Source organism: Lissotriton helveticus, chromosome 3_1 (assembly GCF_964261635.1).
Source record: "Lissotriton helveticus chromosome 3_1, aLisHel1.1, whole genome shotgun sequence".
Classification (NCBI taxonomy): Eukaryota; Metazoa; Chordata; class Amphibia; order Caudata; family Salamandridae; genus Lissotriton; species Lissotriton helveticus.
The window spans coordinates 357,363,906-357,379,809 of record NC_136061.1 but is presented as its reverse complement, the minus strand read 5'-3'; the positions used below and the strand labels follow the sequence as shown (position 1 = coordinate 357,379,809).

Sequence of the window (15,904 nt, the reverse complement as noted above, 5' to 3'; positions counted from 1 at the left end):
GAGAAGGTAAAAGGTGTCCTTGGCATTGAGGGTTGCCATGTAGTCAAATTGCTGGACAATGAAATGACATCCTGCAAAGTGGTCTTCTTGAATTGGGTTTAAAATGAGAGAACTGTAACTCTCAAGATTGATCACAGAATCTTGTCCCTTTTGGGGATGAAAAAAGTACTTAGAGTACACTCGTTACCACCATAAGATATGCTGTCACTAACTCTATCGCTTCTTTTGATAAAAGCGCCTGTCCCTCCTCCATCAACCGTTTATGATGATCCATGTTGATTTTGTAGCAGAAGGGAGGATGATTTGGAAGGATGGAATGAAGGTATAGGCAATAGCAGTGCACAGTGGTGGATAGTGCCCATTGATCGAGAATATATCCTCCAACTAAGAAAGATGTAAGGGTAGTTTGCGCTCAACGTGCGTTGGGCGATCGGGGTGGGAAATCGGAGGATGGTCATTGCTTATTGGCAGAGGTGCTTGCCGCTGCCGTTGACACTAAAAGTTCCTCTGGAGTATTTGCTTTTCCTTCCTGACTATTATTCTTTCTCAAAGGGCTGCTGTTAGATGTATCTCCTAGTACTAGAGCTTGACGTTGGAGCCGGTTGTACCTGTGGCCTATGGAAGTCAGTCTTTTGTGGCTAATACAGGTGGACTCCCATAGCCTTAGGTTGTCAGTGTATTTTTTTTTATTCTTTTCAACATCTCTGCTGCCTGTGGTCTAATTCAGAAATGCAAAACCAGTCATAGCTAGTATTGACCTGACTGATGGCTGTATCTGTAGCTTCCAGGGTGCACATTATATTGACATTTTCCCCATTTCTGTGAGATGTTGCATTATTTCTCATTACCTCCAATTGATGCCTCTCATAGACAGGTCTTGGAATTTGCATTGCTCCAATACCCCTTAAAAGATGTTTTCTAGCAGCGTCAGTCTTCTTACTCTTTGTCCGGTGGTGAAATATCCCTAGTTTCGTCCATCAGTGGTCATTTCTGTGCTGTGTGCACTGGATAGTTTCAAGCGGCACTTGCTTGTGTATGAATATGCTTTTTTGTGGTGCAGCTGTATACTTTTTCTCTGACCTTGGTGTGACTGATCTCACTTTGATGGGGTCCTATGCATTTTAGCATGTATCTATGCATGTATATGAAATCTCTGTAATGTAAACCTAACCAAAAGGCAGTGTACCGTTGCAGATGTTCAAAGCCAAGCATAAGGCCAACTGTGAGTTAGAGTAGATGGAGCTAAGTTGAGGATGGTTCATGCATTTTGATGTAGTGTTCTTTAAAGATATAAGTCTTCAATTGTTTCCTAAATTGAAGTAGGGTTGGGTGGTCCTGATGGATATGGGGATGTTGTTCCAGATCCTGGATGAATAGATGGAAAAGACCTACAGTCTTATTTTTTCAACTTCTTAATCAAGAGTGTGGCTGTGCCAAGATCCACCATAGATGGTGAGCTTATCTGCAAAATGAGCTAGGGTTGCTGGTCGTGATAGCTTTGTAAATGATACATCTAGTTTTGAAGATGCTCTAAGCAGAGCCAATGGTATTCCATCAGGATGGGTGTCATATGATCATATTTCTTCAGGCCCTGGATGAGATGTGCTGCAGCGTGTAGGATGCTTCTAAGGGTGCCGGTGTGGTGCCTGGGAGGCCATGGACTAGGGCATTACCATGATCCAGATACGAGACTACGAGGACTTGAAAAGCAGTTCGGAAGTAGTTTTCTGAACTAAATGGTTTAACTTTCTTTATAAGCAAGAGCTTCTACGAGGCAGTCTTTGTTTTTGGCAGTGAGTTCCTATAGGGGGAGGGTTATATCAGTGGTGAATACAAGTGACTTGGCATTCTGTGAAAGTTGGGGTTGGAACTGTCAAGGTTCATATCATTGATGAGGTTTGTACTGTATCTTGTTTATTATTCTCGGCAAATAACAGGAAATCTATCTTGGTGGGGTTGAGCTTCAGGTACGTGATGGACCTTAAAGTCTTGAGGATATGCAAACTCTGTTGCATTGGATGTCTCAAGTAGGGTACACACAAGTAGAGTTGTGTATCATCTGTGAGTAGGGCACTGAGCGGCTCCATGTATAGGTTGAAGATGGCAGGAGACCGTATTGAGCCCTGTGGGACTCCACAGGTGACTGGAATCTTTTGTGACCTGTACGTGCCCATGTGAACAAACTGGTGTTGGTTGGAAGGGTAAGAGGCAAACTAGTCACTTCCTGTACAGATGGATGATGGGAAATCCAGTAATGTCACTTCATGTGCAGTTGAATGATGGGAAATGCAATGGTGTCACTTCCTGTACAGAAGGATGATTAAGAATGCAATCCTTTTGCCTGGCTTCCTCTTTTAAAAACAATTTTGGCTAGAAACCAGTGAAATCATTTCCTGTACAAATGAATGATGGCATATCCAGTGATGTCACTTCCTGTGCAGATGGCTGATGGGACAATACATCATTTTGCGATTGGGAAAAACGATGTACAATGATCTGTTTTGGACAGCGTATCAGTGATGAAATCACCCTCTTTCTCTACATGTAGCTGGACCTTATGAGCTGCAGCTCTAGGTGTGACTGCATTGGCATACTTTTGGGTGTGAAGAGGTCCACTTCTAAGTGGCCTGTGGTAGATGCTCTGTCTCCGTGTTGAATTACTTTTGGATAAGAAGCCAATTGACATCTTTGGTGTCAAGATTCATTTCGGTGTCCTTTCCACTCTGAGGTTGTGACTCTTGTCTATGAAAATCCTTGGATGTCAAAGGTGCCTTTTAACAACGAATGACCTAGATTATTTTGATTAGAGCTGACTTCCGAGCCGGATGAGGTGGCTGAATGAGGCGGTGTCTCAGTCAAGGCATGTCACTCTCAGACAGTTCCTAGTCATAGAGTTTAAGCTCTTATTGAGGTCGATCTCCTAAATGAAGCTACTGTGTGTGTGAGTGGAGTGTTGCCATTGTGATGCTGTGGTTGCTCTGACAATCCTCAGAATTCAGCCCAAAAACCTAGTTATAGTATTTTTCCTGGGTGCCGGTTTCACAGGGTCTGCTTGAGAGTTCATTTCCAGAGTAGAAGTCGCTGGGTGATACAGAAATTGGACTCTCCTAATGAGCTTCCACTGTACACGACCATGAACCTTCATCAGAGTTAAAGCCATCAACAACCTCAGCCACTGTCGCAGAGGGAGTCTCAGTACAGTCCAGGCTTTACATCTCCATGTAATGCACTTGCCTTCAATACTGTCTGTGCTGAATTCATTTCTTGCAACAAAATCAGTTGTACGCTGAACAGGTGCTTTCTGCATGGTTCCTAGGAAGATCTATTAGAAGTTCAAAGTTATTCCATCCAACGAAATGTGTTATTGCATGGCAGACAGATTTAGGTGTAGTATTTTCCATCCGCTTCCCCCTCACGCAAACAAGTCCGTCCATCTCATTGAAACAAGTCATTCTCATTTCTGTTCCTCCTGTGTTGAAATTCTTATGGAGCAAGCAAAACATGCCCAAACCTAATGGCAGAAAAAAACAGTCTCAGGTGGCATTTGTGTCCTGGTTCCCTGTCTTATTGGGGTAACCAAGAATCACCTTGAAACTAAAACTGTCTCTTCGAAGGTAAACCAACTTGTAACATTCTGAGCCCACACGTACTGACAGATATGTGCACAGCATGCGATATACAGTGACGCATGCTACAAACGTGATCCCTTGTTGAGATAATGTTGCTACATCACTTTGAATCCCATATGTACACACAGCTCTACATGCAAGTGTGAAACATTAAGGAACCTAAACTAGCAACTCAGTGTGACATATTCACTTTTGTATGAAGATAACTTCCAGAGTCTTAATTCATCCAAAACATGAGATCCTTATTACTGAGAGGATCTATATTCTGATGGCTTTGACAACTGGGTGCTACCCCTTACCTAGCACAGAAGTTGCAAGATTTGTAGTTTTCATTTGACCAAGTCCTTTCAATCAATCAGTAGATTTGTAGAGGGCTTCTTGACACCCGTGAGGGTATTCAGGCGCTTGTAGGGGCCAGTTGATTAGCTGACTAGCCAGGTTTTCCGGTACTCTCAGAACTCAGAAAGAGATGGGGAGGTTGATCAAGGAAAGGGTAGCTCATTCCATGTATTTGCTGCTAGGTAGGAGAAGAAGTGACCTCTACATCCGCTACATCGGATGTGGGGGCTGAGGGCTAGAGAAAAGGATGCAGAACGGAGGTGGCTAGTGCGCTGATGGAAATTTAGGCAGTGGTTCAAGTAGGAGGGTCCGCAGTTGTGTGTAGCCTTGTATGCATGGGTCAGTAGCTTGAAATGGCATCTTTTTTGTACAGGGAGCCAGTTGAGTTCCCTGAATTGGCAGTGATGTGGATTCATTTAGGAAGATTCGGTACGAGTGTGGCTGCGGCGTCCTGTATGGTCTGTAGTCGCCGTCAAAGGTGAGCTGTGATCCCCGCGTAGAGACTGCTGCTGTAATCCAATCTGCTGAAGAGGAGGGCCTAGGTGATGGTGTGTCTTGATCTTTGGGGTAGCCATTTTAATATCCTACAAAGGAGGAGACGGAGTTGACCCATGTCGTCATGATTAGCTTGTTGTCCAGAATAATTCCTAGGTTTCTATCATGGTCAGTGGGGCTAGGATGAGTTCTGAGGGTCACCAGGATGCGTCCCATGGAGAACTTTTGTTTCTGAAAATTAGTACCTTTGTGTTGTCAGAGTTGAGCTTCAGGCAGATGTCCTTCATCTAGTTGGTGACATCTGTCATGCAGTTGTGGAAGTTGGCCTTGGTGTTTGTGGTGTTGTTGGAGAGGGAGAGAATGAGGTGTGGGTATGAGAGAAACATGAACTGTTGCTACCCCGTCCGGTCTGTTGGTAGCCTACATTACTGTTGCTGCTGATGTAAAGTGTGTGTGTGCTGCTGCTCTTACTGTTAAGTTTGTGGCTACACAGGGGGGCCTTCTGTGTTTGCGGAAGGTCTGCTGCCTCCCATGCTTTTATGTTGCTTGACATTGGAAGCTCTTTGGTGAATTTTTGCCTCTTCCTTTTTGACAGGTGATACCACAGTTGGCCCTACAGTATTCTGAGCAGGTAAGAGTTTGTTTTCTATACCCTGTTAATGTACCTGAATTTTCCCGAGCTTTCTTCATCAGTGCTGCGAATAGAGAATATGTAGTCTCAGGCTTACTGTTTGGAATGTCAGATAAAGAGAGAGCTGTGACTAACATGTTCTGATGACTAGTTGCGAAGACCAACAGGTGTTTCTTGCCCTAAAAGGGGCGGGTAATGGATGGATGGATGGATGGATTTTTTCTTTATACAAGTCCATGCTCCCTTTCATGTAGATTTGAATGCTAGGCCAAGGTTTCATACCAGGATTATGATGACATTAGCTCAGCACAAAGCAAACAAGGGGAGATGATGTACAGAGCGCTGAAACTTTTTAGACACTCACCCCCAGTCAGAGATCTGGGTTGAATCCATCATCGTTCTTTAGCCCACTTCGCCACCTCAGTTGAGACCCAGCTATATGCAAATCTGTCTTGACTCATGGGAACAGTCCAGCCCAAACTGCAAAGCCAGGTCTTCCCTGAAATGGAAACAAGCATCCTGGGAGTGGTTTCGGCCTAACACCCCTCATCAGCCAGGCGTGCTTGAATCCATTGGCAAAGTGAGCAAGGGACCCACCTCTGGGCATACTCTGCCAACTTAGGGCGAACAAAGCAAACACAAGGAGGTGATGGATGGAATGTTGAAACTTTTCAGACACTCACCCCATCACAGATCTGGGTTGAAACGTCATCATTCTTTAGCTCACTTCGCTATCTCAGTTCAGACTCCGCTATATGCAAATCAGTCTTGAACCTGTGCCTCATGGGATCCGTCCAGCCCGAACTGCCTAGCCAGGTCTTCCCTGAACCGGAAACAAGCACATATTGTAATGGCAGATGCTCAAACTGAAATTCTACCCACAGTACTCGCTTAAAGCACTGAGACAGATGACTGAGAGAAACAGACCACAACACATCTCCCTTTTTCCTCAATTAAGTACCAGTGAATGTCATTTATTTAATCCTGTGGTAATGACAAAGGCGTTAAAAATTATTTCTGATAGAGACGTCTAACCACAGAGTCCTCACCTTCCTAATTTTTCCCCAGAATAGGCGCCACTCCCATGTGCTGATGTCAATTCCTTTCTTTCTATGCCACAATGTGCGAATCCAGTGCTACCTCTCGTTTTTTTACACCACTTTAGCTCAATAAAATTCTAAACAAAACCAGTGTGTAAGGGAAGGTTTAAACCTTGTAAGGACTGCGGCAAGCAAATGTCTGACAGATGCCGATCAGGTTGCATGTGGTGCTCTGGGTTGACTCGCGCCTCTAAGGCCTGCAGTGACTTTTCATTGATGAATCCAAAAACTAATCAAGACCAAAGAGTGAAACTCTAGGCACCACTGGCCCCCTACTGGAACCTTTGTCGACTCCACCTCTGGATCCATGTTTCACACCGCTCCCTGGAACATCGAAGCAAATGCAGATGAAAGTGATGGCAGTGTTGGTAGCACATCTCCAGAGGTCAGTGGTCCCAGTTTTGCCCTATCTTGATGGTTGACCTCTAACTATTATGAACATCCAGACCTCCGTCAGGTTCACTATCAGCATGCCTAAGTCACAACTGACTACTTATCTGATGCTCCCTTTCATCTGAGCCATTCTGGGTGCGGTCTGGTTGGTGCCTTTCCCCTGACAAGAAGAGTCCAGGGCGTTTGGGCTGTGATCCTGCCCTTTCTGCCTCAAGCCTGGATTACAGTGACGTTGGCTCTGAGGCTACTGGGATTGATGGCCTCCTGTATCCTACTGGTCAAGCACGTCAGCAGGATGCAGTGGGATCTGTATTTTTGGGCCCAACATAAAGGGATCTCTCTGACCATGTCCAAATCTCAGAGGAGACTGCAAAAGACTATATACAGCAATGCAATCAGGTTGGTTGTGACGCGCACTTGTTGCCGGTGCCTGTGGCAGGAACAGACCAATTCCCCGTATTGTTGCAATCCAAAGATCAAAATTACTGCTGCTCTCCAAGTTTTTTTTACAGTCCACAGCAAACATCAACGCGTTTTGACTCATACATACATATATATATATATATATATATATATATATATATATATATATATATATATATATATATATTAAATTACACTAGATGCAAGTAATGTTAATGGATTAGTTTCCATAGGAAAAACATTATGGTTTTCTTAATAACTATGGTGTGGTTTCTACATGAACTTTTCTACTAATAGGACAAATCCACGTTTAGTCTTTCATGGCAAGTTTCATGCAGATTTGTGAATCGGGGCCAATAAAAGTAGGGTTCTCAAAAGTGTCATTTTCCATTTTAGTTTTCATAGGATTCTTTGCTCACAGTACAGAAAAAATGGCTGAATAGCTTATAGCATATTTGGCATCAAGGTAGAACTTTACTAAAGAAATGTGTTGTGTTTCTTTGTATGGTTTAAATCAGTTCAGTAGTTTTCAAGAAATTTGAATTTAAAAAGGAGCTCGGGTTAAGCATCAAGAGGTTACATTTTAGAGATACCTTGATCAGTAATTTATGGATGTCCGAAGATCTCCATGAGCCCTTAGATTGGTAGAGGGAGCTTTATCTCTAGTCAGACAATTTGGACCCATGGATTTAGAGATAGATTTGTGGATTTGAAAAGATATTATTTGCTGGCCCCAATATCAGGAGAAAATGGTGCGACTGCCATTGTAGAACAAGGGGCTTGGTCTAAAAAACGTAATGTAAGGTCACACAATGGACAGGGTGAGCACAACCTGACCCCAAGGCCCCCATGTGGAGGGGGGGGGGGCACCAAATGGAGACCCACATATTTAAAATAAAAAAAATCTGGGTCCATGGTTCTAAATCAGCGGTACAAGAACCAGCAACGGAAGCTTGGGACCACAACATCCGCCCGTGAAGCTTATCCTGGGTCAGCAGATTCTGTTCTAGAACAGCGGCTCCAAAACAAATTTTTAAAAAAACCACAAAGACTGGTCTGGTCATAGACCAAAACCTATGGACAACCCCCATTGTTCTAGCCATGCGTAGCAAGTGGCTACCTGAAGGGGGATGGGCACAGGGCCACTGATGGTTAAGCACAGGGAATGGCCACCTGAAGGCTGTGTCCAGAGGGAGTAGGTCATCTACGGTGGGATCTTTTGGATGAACATAAAATCTGTGAAAAAAAACAAAGGATAAAGTGAAGTTTTGGTTGTCTTTGTTATATGTAACACCTTAATATGTTTTTAAAAACCTCAGCAATTCATCAAAAAACTACAGATCAAATGAAGTTATCATTACAGATTAAAACCGAAAAACCACTGACATTTTTTTAGTTATGGTAAGGACCACAGTCCATAACTTGCACACCATATCCAATGCTTGTAATCTCACAATATTTATACCAATAAATAGCTACATCTAAAAGCAGAATATAATTGAATAACATACTCAAATCAATAAAATATACTACATTCTTTGAACTCCCTGTCAAAGTGGTAAGGTAGTGTGATTTGCAATTTTATCTAGAAGATGATTTATAACATATATTATTGCATCTGTTTCATGTAGCAAGACGTCATGCACTCTGCATTTAGTGCACCAGTTACAAGTACAATTGTTTTATTTTCCACGATTTTAAAGATGGCAATAAAAAAATGATACCCTTCATCAGCCAAACATGCCTCAAAAAATGAGATGTGATTGACAGTAATCACAATTTCCAAAATCCCTACACAGCTAATGGGTTGATAACTGGAAGCATTCTTGTGTATGTTTTTTGGCCATGTGAATATAATTTGACCATGTGTGATGACCATTTCTGGTTTTATGGTGTTTGTAAAAACGCATTAGAGCAAATCAGTACACTGTGCTTATAGTGATGTGTATCTGAGCCATATGCTGAGCTCTGGTCTGCAGTACTACCTCCTATGGTCATAGAGCCTGTATCTAGGAGGTGCATCTCTGCACCCGCACCACATACACTGGATTCTCTCACTCCATGGACGCTCAGTTAATAAGGGGTTATGATTTCACAATAAAAGGCTAGCCATTTTATCGACTCCTGAAACATGAGTCTGTGTTTCCCTAGTACTACTGACAGTTGTAACACGCAGGCGCTGAACTCACCATTATAAGTCCCAATTCCCACGCCCCGAGAACTGCTTTATTTGTGCTTGGCATCTGTCAGAATCAATTAAGGAAGTATATATAAACATTTGCGAATAACCATATGTGGAGTTTCAAATGAGCTGCTCAGCTCGTTTTGAATATATGTGAACCCACAGATTGCAGGCAGTGTTTACGGTTGCATTGCTGCTGCACAGGATAAAATTCTTTTGTGCAGGGTTAGGTTGTACTGCTGCTGCACACATTGTCAGTGTTCTGAGTGAGGGCAACTTGCACCACTGCTGCGAAAGATGTGCCTGTTCTGTGAGAGCTTTGGGTGCCCTGCTGCTGCACAGGTCGAATCTCTTCTGTATCAGGGAAGCTTGCATTTCTGCTGCAGAGGCTTAATCTTCTCTGTGTGAGGTTTGGTTGCACTGCTGCTGCACAGGCTGAATCTGGTCGGTATCAGGGAAGCTTGCCTTTCTGCTGCAGAGGCTGGATCTGCTCTGTGTGAGGGTTGGTTGCACTGCTGCTGCACAGGCTGAATCTGGTCTGTATCAGGGAAGCTTGCATGTCTGCTGCAGAGGCTGAATCTTCTTTGTGTGAGGTTTGGTTGCACTGCTGCTGCACAGGCTGAATCTGGTCGGTATCAGGGAAGCTTGCATTTCTGCTGCAGAGACTGAATCTGCTCTGTGTGAGGTTTGGTTGCACTGCTGCTGCACAGGCTGAATCTGGTCTGTATCACGAAAGCTTGCATTTCTGTTGCAGAGGCTGCATCTGCACTGTGTGAGGTTTGGTTGCACTGCTGCTGCACTGCTGCTGCACAGGCTGAATCTGGTGGGTATCAGGGAAGCTTGCATGTGTGCTGCAGAGGCTGAATCTTCTCTGTGTGAGGTATGGTTGCACTGCTGCTGCACAGGCTGAATATGGTCTGTATCAGGGAAGCTTGCTTTGCTGCTGAAAAGCCTGTAGCTTTCCTGTGTGTTAGAGAGACTTGAGCCACCACTGCACAGACTATGCCTGTTCTGTTTAAGGTTAGCTGGCATGCTGCAGCACCTAGTGGACGTGTTCTATGTAAAGGAGCATGTACATCTTTTGCCCCTCCTCTACCAGTTCTGTGTGTACATGGGAAGCTAATACTGCTGATGTTCTTGTGGTATGTGTTCTGCATTTTATTGACGCCTCAGAAAGCTTTTTTGCTCCTCAAATTTAAAAGAGGTAGCATTGCCCATGCTTGCATTTCACAGTAGCAGGGGCGGGTTTAGTGTGTTCTCTCTTGCTTGTTGGAAGTGATTGCAATTAGGTAGATAAGGGTCGTGTGTGCGAGAAGGCAGGGCACAACAGGTGGCGTGTGAGTGGCACAACGCCGTGAGATAGACAAGGGTGGACCTCGCTCTGTCACTAAATGTTGTTTGTTTTACAGGAGGCCCGCCCTTACTGTATGGAGCAAGAGATCAAGTACAGCGTATCCATCCCCAACAGGTAAGATATAGCTGCAATAGCCCCCTGACCCTCTTCCCATCACCTTATGTGATTAGTGTCGAAACAAAGCTCGAGGTGAGTTACTGTGCCCCCTCGCTTTATGCTCGAGGTGAGTAATTGTACCCCATCTCTTTATGCTTGAGTTGAGTTATTGTGTACCTTTGCTTTATGCTCAAGGTGAGTTACTGTGCCCATTGGTGTGTTATTGTGCCCCTTGCTTTATGCTAGAGATGAGTAACTGTATCCCATCACTTTATGCTTGAGGTGAGTGATTGTCCACCTCTGCTTTATGCTCGAGATAAGTTACTGTGCTCCTCGCTTTATGCTTGAGGTGAGTTACAATGCCCCTTGCTTTATGCTCGAGGTGAGTTACTGTGCCCCCTCGCTTTATGCTCCAGGCCAGTTACTGTGCTCCCTTGCTTTATTTATTGAGGAGAGTTACTGTGCCCCTCGCTTTATGCTTGAGGCGAGTTACTGTGCCCCCACACGTTATGCTTTAGGCGAGTTACTGTGCCCTCTCGCTTTATGCTACAGGCCAGTTACTGTGCCCCCTCGCTTTATGCTTGAGGTGAGTAACTGTATCCCATCGCTTTATGCTTGAGGTGAGTTATTGTGCACCTTTGCTTTATGCTCAAGGTGAGTTACTGTGCCCCTTGCTTTATGCTTGAGGTGAGTTACTGTGCCCCTCACTTCATGCTCGAGGTGAGTTACTGTGCCCCCTTGCTTTATGCTCCAGGCCAGTTACTGAGCCCCCTTGCTTTATTTATTGAGGAGAGCTACTGTGTCCCTCACTTTATGTGAGTTACTGTGCCCCCTCACTTATGCTCACGGCCAGTTACTATCCCCTCGCTTTATGCTCCAGGCCAGTTACTGTGCCCCCTAGCTTTATGCTTGAGTAGAGTTACTGTGCACCCTGGCTCTAAGATCGAGGCAATTTATTGTGCCCCCTTGCTTTATGCGTAAGGCAAGTTTCTGTGCCCCTCGCTTTATGCTCGAGGCGAGTTACTGTGCCCATAGCTGTATGCTTGAGGCGAGTTACTGTGCCCCTCTCTTTATGCCAGTTACTGTGCCCCCTCACTTTATGCTCAAGGCGAGTTACTGTGCCACTTGCTTTATGCTCGAGGCAAGTTACTGTGCCCATCTCTTTATGCTTGAGGCGAGTTACTGTGCCCCCTCGCTTTATGCGAGTTACTGTGCCCCCTCGCTTTATGCTCGAGGTGAGTTACTGTGCCCATCGCTTTATGTTCGAGTCTGGTTACTGTGCCCCCTCACTTTATGCTCGAGGCGAGTTACTGTGCCCATTGCTTTATGCTCGAGGTGAGTTACTGTGCCCATTGCATTATGCTTGAGGTGAGTTACTGTGCCCTCTCGCTTTATGCTTGAGGTGAGTTACTGTGACTGACAGAGGACTGCAGAGCAATCCGTGCTGAGCCGCCGCTACTGCGCTACCGCTATGCCACTGCTCTTGAAACTGCCGCCATTGGGGTTGTAGCAGCGTTCTCCCCCGAAAAATTGTCAGCTGTGGCAGCTTTTGGTCGCGGTGACCTAGACCGGCGGGAAGCAGTGACTGCCACCACAGTGTTTTGTGGCTCGCGGATCGTGGTCGCGGGCTGCAGTGCCGGGGCTCAGAAGTGGTGGTGGCTGCAGAGCTGTAGCGCCGCAATGCCCTTCTAGGGCACTGACGGCGGCGAGCAGGGCCAAAGACGGAGGTCGCCTAATTTAGCCAAACTTAGCCTGCATTTATTTCAAGTACACAACGAACTGCGGGCACCGGAGAAGTGAGTACCTCCCATCGCGGCAGGAGCCACGGGGAATCGCCGTAAATTGCCTATCTGAGCACAATTTTCAACACACTGCATCTAAATATTCTGGTCGGCGTCCGGTCTGAGGACAGACCCTCATCGCTAACCCAGTCCATGATTTGCGAGGGGCTGTAAGGACCAAGGGAAAAGCTGTGTCTGCTTCAGCGGCGGCGACGATTGGCATGCACAAATTATCGAGCCCGCCGAGCCTATGCGGAGGGGCACAGTGACACAGCGACACAGCAACTGGCGATATGGGGTACAGCACAAAGCACCAGATGAGATGAGGTGAGCTGACGAGTGAGAACATTTAAAAAGCCTGCATGCTCACTATTACCACCCTCATAACCCCCACGCAGACATACTTAATAACACTGGGGGCGATTAGACTTTCTAAAGCACGTTGACTCACATTTCCAGACGGGTGGCTGCAAAACGTGTGTGGACTGCTTGAGTTCAGAGGAAGAGAAGCATCAGCTTTGTCACTGCTGGGTGGCGTTGTTGAGCTGTTGCAGTCGAGTTGTTGAGCAGAGCGGAGCAAGAGTGTAGCCTGAGGTACCTCGTAGTCCCGGTGGCCAGACGGGGGTCGGTGTGCAGCCGAATCGCCCAGGCGCCGGGAGTGGGGGTGCATGAGTCCGAGATCGGGGTGACATTTTTCCATACCTGTAAGGACCATTGAGGACCATTGAGGAGGCACCCGTGGAGAGGTGCTCCCCTGATTGAATATTTGAATATCAGAATATTGGAATATTGATCACTTGGAAGCTGTCCCGCCCTCGAATCTGTCAAAACCTGTATCCCATTTGAATTAAGAACTTTGGTCACACAAACTCAAAAGTGAGAAGGAGAGAGGAGTAGGTGGTCTTCTGTGTATGGTGTAAGGTGGACTTTGCGTGTCTAATGATGATGAGGTCCGGTCGCCAATGTGGGGGTCCACAAAACTCTATACAAATTCAAAAACCAGAGGGGACAACAGAGATTACAGAAGCCCCTCAAATGTGCAGGGATAAGGATAATGGAGAACAGGAGGAAAACATGCAAATTATCAAAAGAAGCGCCTGTTCAGAGGAGAATCTGTGTAACCCAGCTGAGGAAAAAGTGTCTTCTGTCTCCCTTAGTAAAGACTTGTCATATCCGGTCTCCATGTGTGGCGCAGTCGTCGATAAAGAGTTACTTTTTTAAGTACCATCAAACTCTATCTGATAAAGATAAATGCAAAGATGATCGCAAAGATAATCATAAAAGGAAGTCCTCATATAAGGAAGACTCGAGTGGGGGGTTAGTGAATGTTCACTGTCTTCCCCTTTGCCTCCCCCGCTGTGTAAAAAAGAGAAAATAAGTTGCTCAGATAGTTATCTGATCCAACCTAAACTGCAGGAAAAATTGGATACTGTAGTGGTTAATCAGGATAGGCGAAGAGTAGGCGAAAATGCTGTAACAGTTAAAGTGTTGGCGTCTGTCTCCACACCCCCATTCCATCCTTCAATGATAGCTGGTCTGATACAGGCTCAGGTACAAATTCATGTCTGTGATGGGGGAGCTCAGGGGGTGTCTCGGCTGGCCAATGATCTTGAAATTACCAATCAAGGGACGACCTATAAAGGGGAATCTGGATTGTGCAATTTGTCTCCTTGTATGTCTAGGAAAGTAAATAAACATGATAATGTATATGATCTGGGAGCTGAAGCTGAAGTCAGTACCGAAGTTGGAAAGTTAGTATTTAAGGACGGCCAAAGTGAACCAATACTAGTTACACAAGACCTACTGCCAAGCCCAATTAACTGTTCAGTTAAAGGTGGTAATGTTAGCTTTTTTAATCCGGACCAGTCAAAAATAACAATGGACAATAGCCTTAATAACAATATATCATCATTCTATCAAGGTGTTGGCAGTTCTGAGAAGATTCTTAATGCACATAAACAACATAGCTTAGACCTTATAGAGCAGTCTAAATCAGTGAACATACTGTCATTATCTGAAGTAGAGGTTGACCAGCATGGAACCCCAGGTGACTCAAAAACGGGTGAGCTTAGCACGGAGCAGGGTTTCTGGGATTGCCTTTTACACACCATGGGCTCAATTACTAACGCACTTAATTTCCACTCAGACAAACTGGATATTCAGGTGGATATTTTAAACACGCTAGCGTCCCATGTGGCGGGCATTGATACCAAACTCTTGCATCTGACTAACCTGATTATGAAGGTGCAAGCAGATAAGGATAGTCCATTCATAACCTGCACCTGTGCACAGTTGATCGATAAGATCTCCGATTTGCCCTCAATAGTAAGTTCTATGGTGCAAGAAGTTAAACTGCTGTCGGGTAGAGATGACCAAGGTAGAAATGTAATCATTGAACCACCAAATAAATTAAGTATATCCATTGACGCTGATAAGTTGCCACATATAGAGGAGGATAGCAACTTACAAGCAACCGAGACCCCTATCCGAAATTCGAAAGCGACATAATTAATGATAGCTTGGTAAAGGAGGATCTGACTAACGATTTTTCAAGGTTAACTAATGATTCAAGTATTATAAAAAAGACATGTTCAAAACAACACCAAGATCCAAGCGGATCATTAAAACCAACAAACCTTTCGAAAAAGGACTAGAAAAAGGTTAAGGAAAGCTCATAATAAGAAAGCACACGAATTAAAGCCTATTAGTAATAAAATGAGTGATGATCCTAAATCCTTGAAAGTAAAGGAAGATGAAATGAAATCATATTTCCCAATTTTTGGACCCAATAAGAAATCAGGATTTAAGGTGAAGGCAAATCAAACAATGGAGTGTGACATTGAAAAACTAGGGGACGTAGATCACAATTTTAGTTCTGGCCTCATAGGCGAAGCTCCAAGCATAATAAAAGATAAAGCTTCTGATGAATCACCAACTGTGGAAGTCATTAGTACGCAACCTAGTCATATTGAGAATATAGAGAACTCTAATGATCAAGTGGGTACTATGAGTAACGAACTGGGGTTTAAATTAAGCCGGAAATCAAGTAATGAAGTAGTGGTTGACCAATATGCACAAAATAATATTGTTAATCAGAATTTAGTGAATCACATTTATCAGCAAGGTGTAAATAGATTCGATCAAGTGGCCCTCTGTGGGACACAAGAGCGATTAATAAAGGAAGTTAAAGAAGTCAACTTGATAACGGAAATGATTCCTGTGCCCGTTAAGGATAATCCATGTCCTCAAATTAAAATTGATAAAGATAATGTGGAGCATTTAAATTTGTCGCCCGATATGAGGAAAGTTGCCTTTAGCCCTCAATACACTTCAAGAGGCCTACATGATATCTTAAATCGTGGTAACATCCTGCAATTACTACATGCTACTATAGATCTTAAAGATGTGGTAACAACGAATCTGGAAGTTGTGGAGTTTAAAAAGAAAGTGAAAAATGTGATAGGGAAATAACAATTACAAC

At 44.5% G+C, this 15,904-nt stretch overlaps 1 protein-coding gene and 1 long non-coding RNA gene across 3 annotated transcripts in view; one reads left to right on the top strand and one right to left on the bottom strand.

Moving 5' to 3' along the window:
• The window catches only part of TP53I13 (tumor protein p53 inducible protein 13), a 191,795-nt gene that overhangs the window by 127,267 nt on the left and 48,624 nt on the right, over positions 1–15,904 (top strand). Inside the window, exons 3-4 of the mRNA XM_078680054.1 lie at positions 5,059–5,094; positions 10,602–10,660. Of these exons, the coding sequence (XP_078536180.1) occupies positions 5,059–5,094; positions 10,602–10,660 (95 nt within the window). The remainder of the gene's footprint in view (positions 1–5,058; positions 5,095–10,601; positions 10,661–15,904) is intronic.
• Positions 1–15,904, bottom strand: part of LOC144822468 (uncharacterized) — a 299,543-nt gene that overhangs the window by 240,936 nt on the left and 42,703 nt on the right. For both annotated transcript variants that reach the window (XR_013608626.1, XR_013608625.1), the window contains exon 2: positions 8,131–8,246. This is a non-coding gene — a long non-coding RNA (uncharacterized LOC144822468). The remainder of the gene's footprint in view (positions 1–8,130; positions 8,247–15,904) is intronic.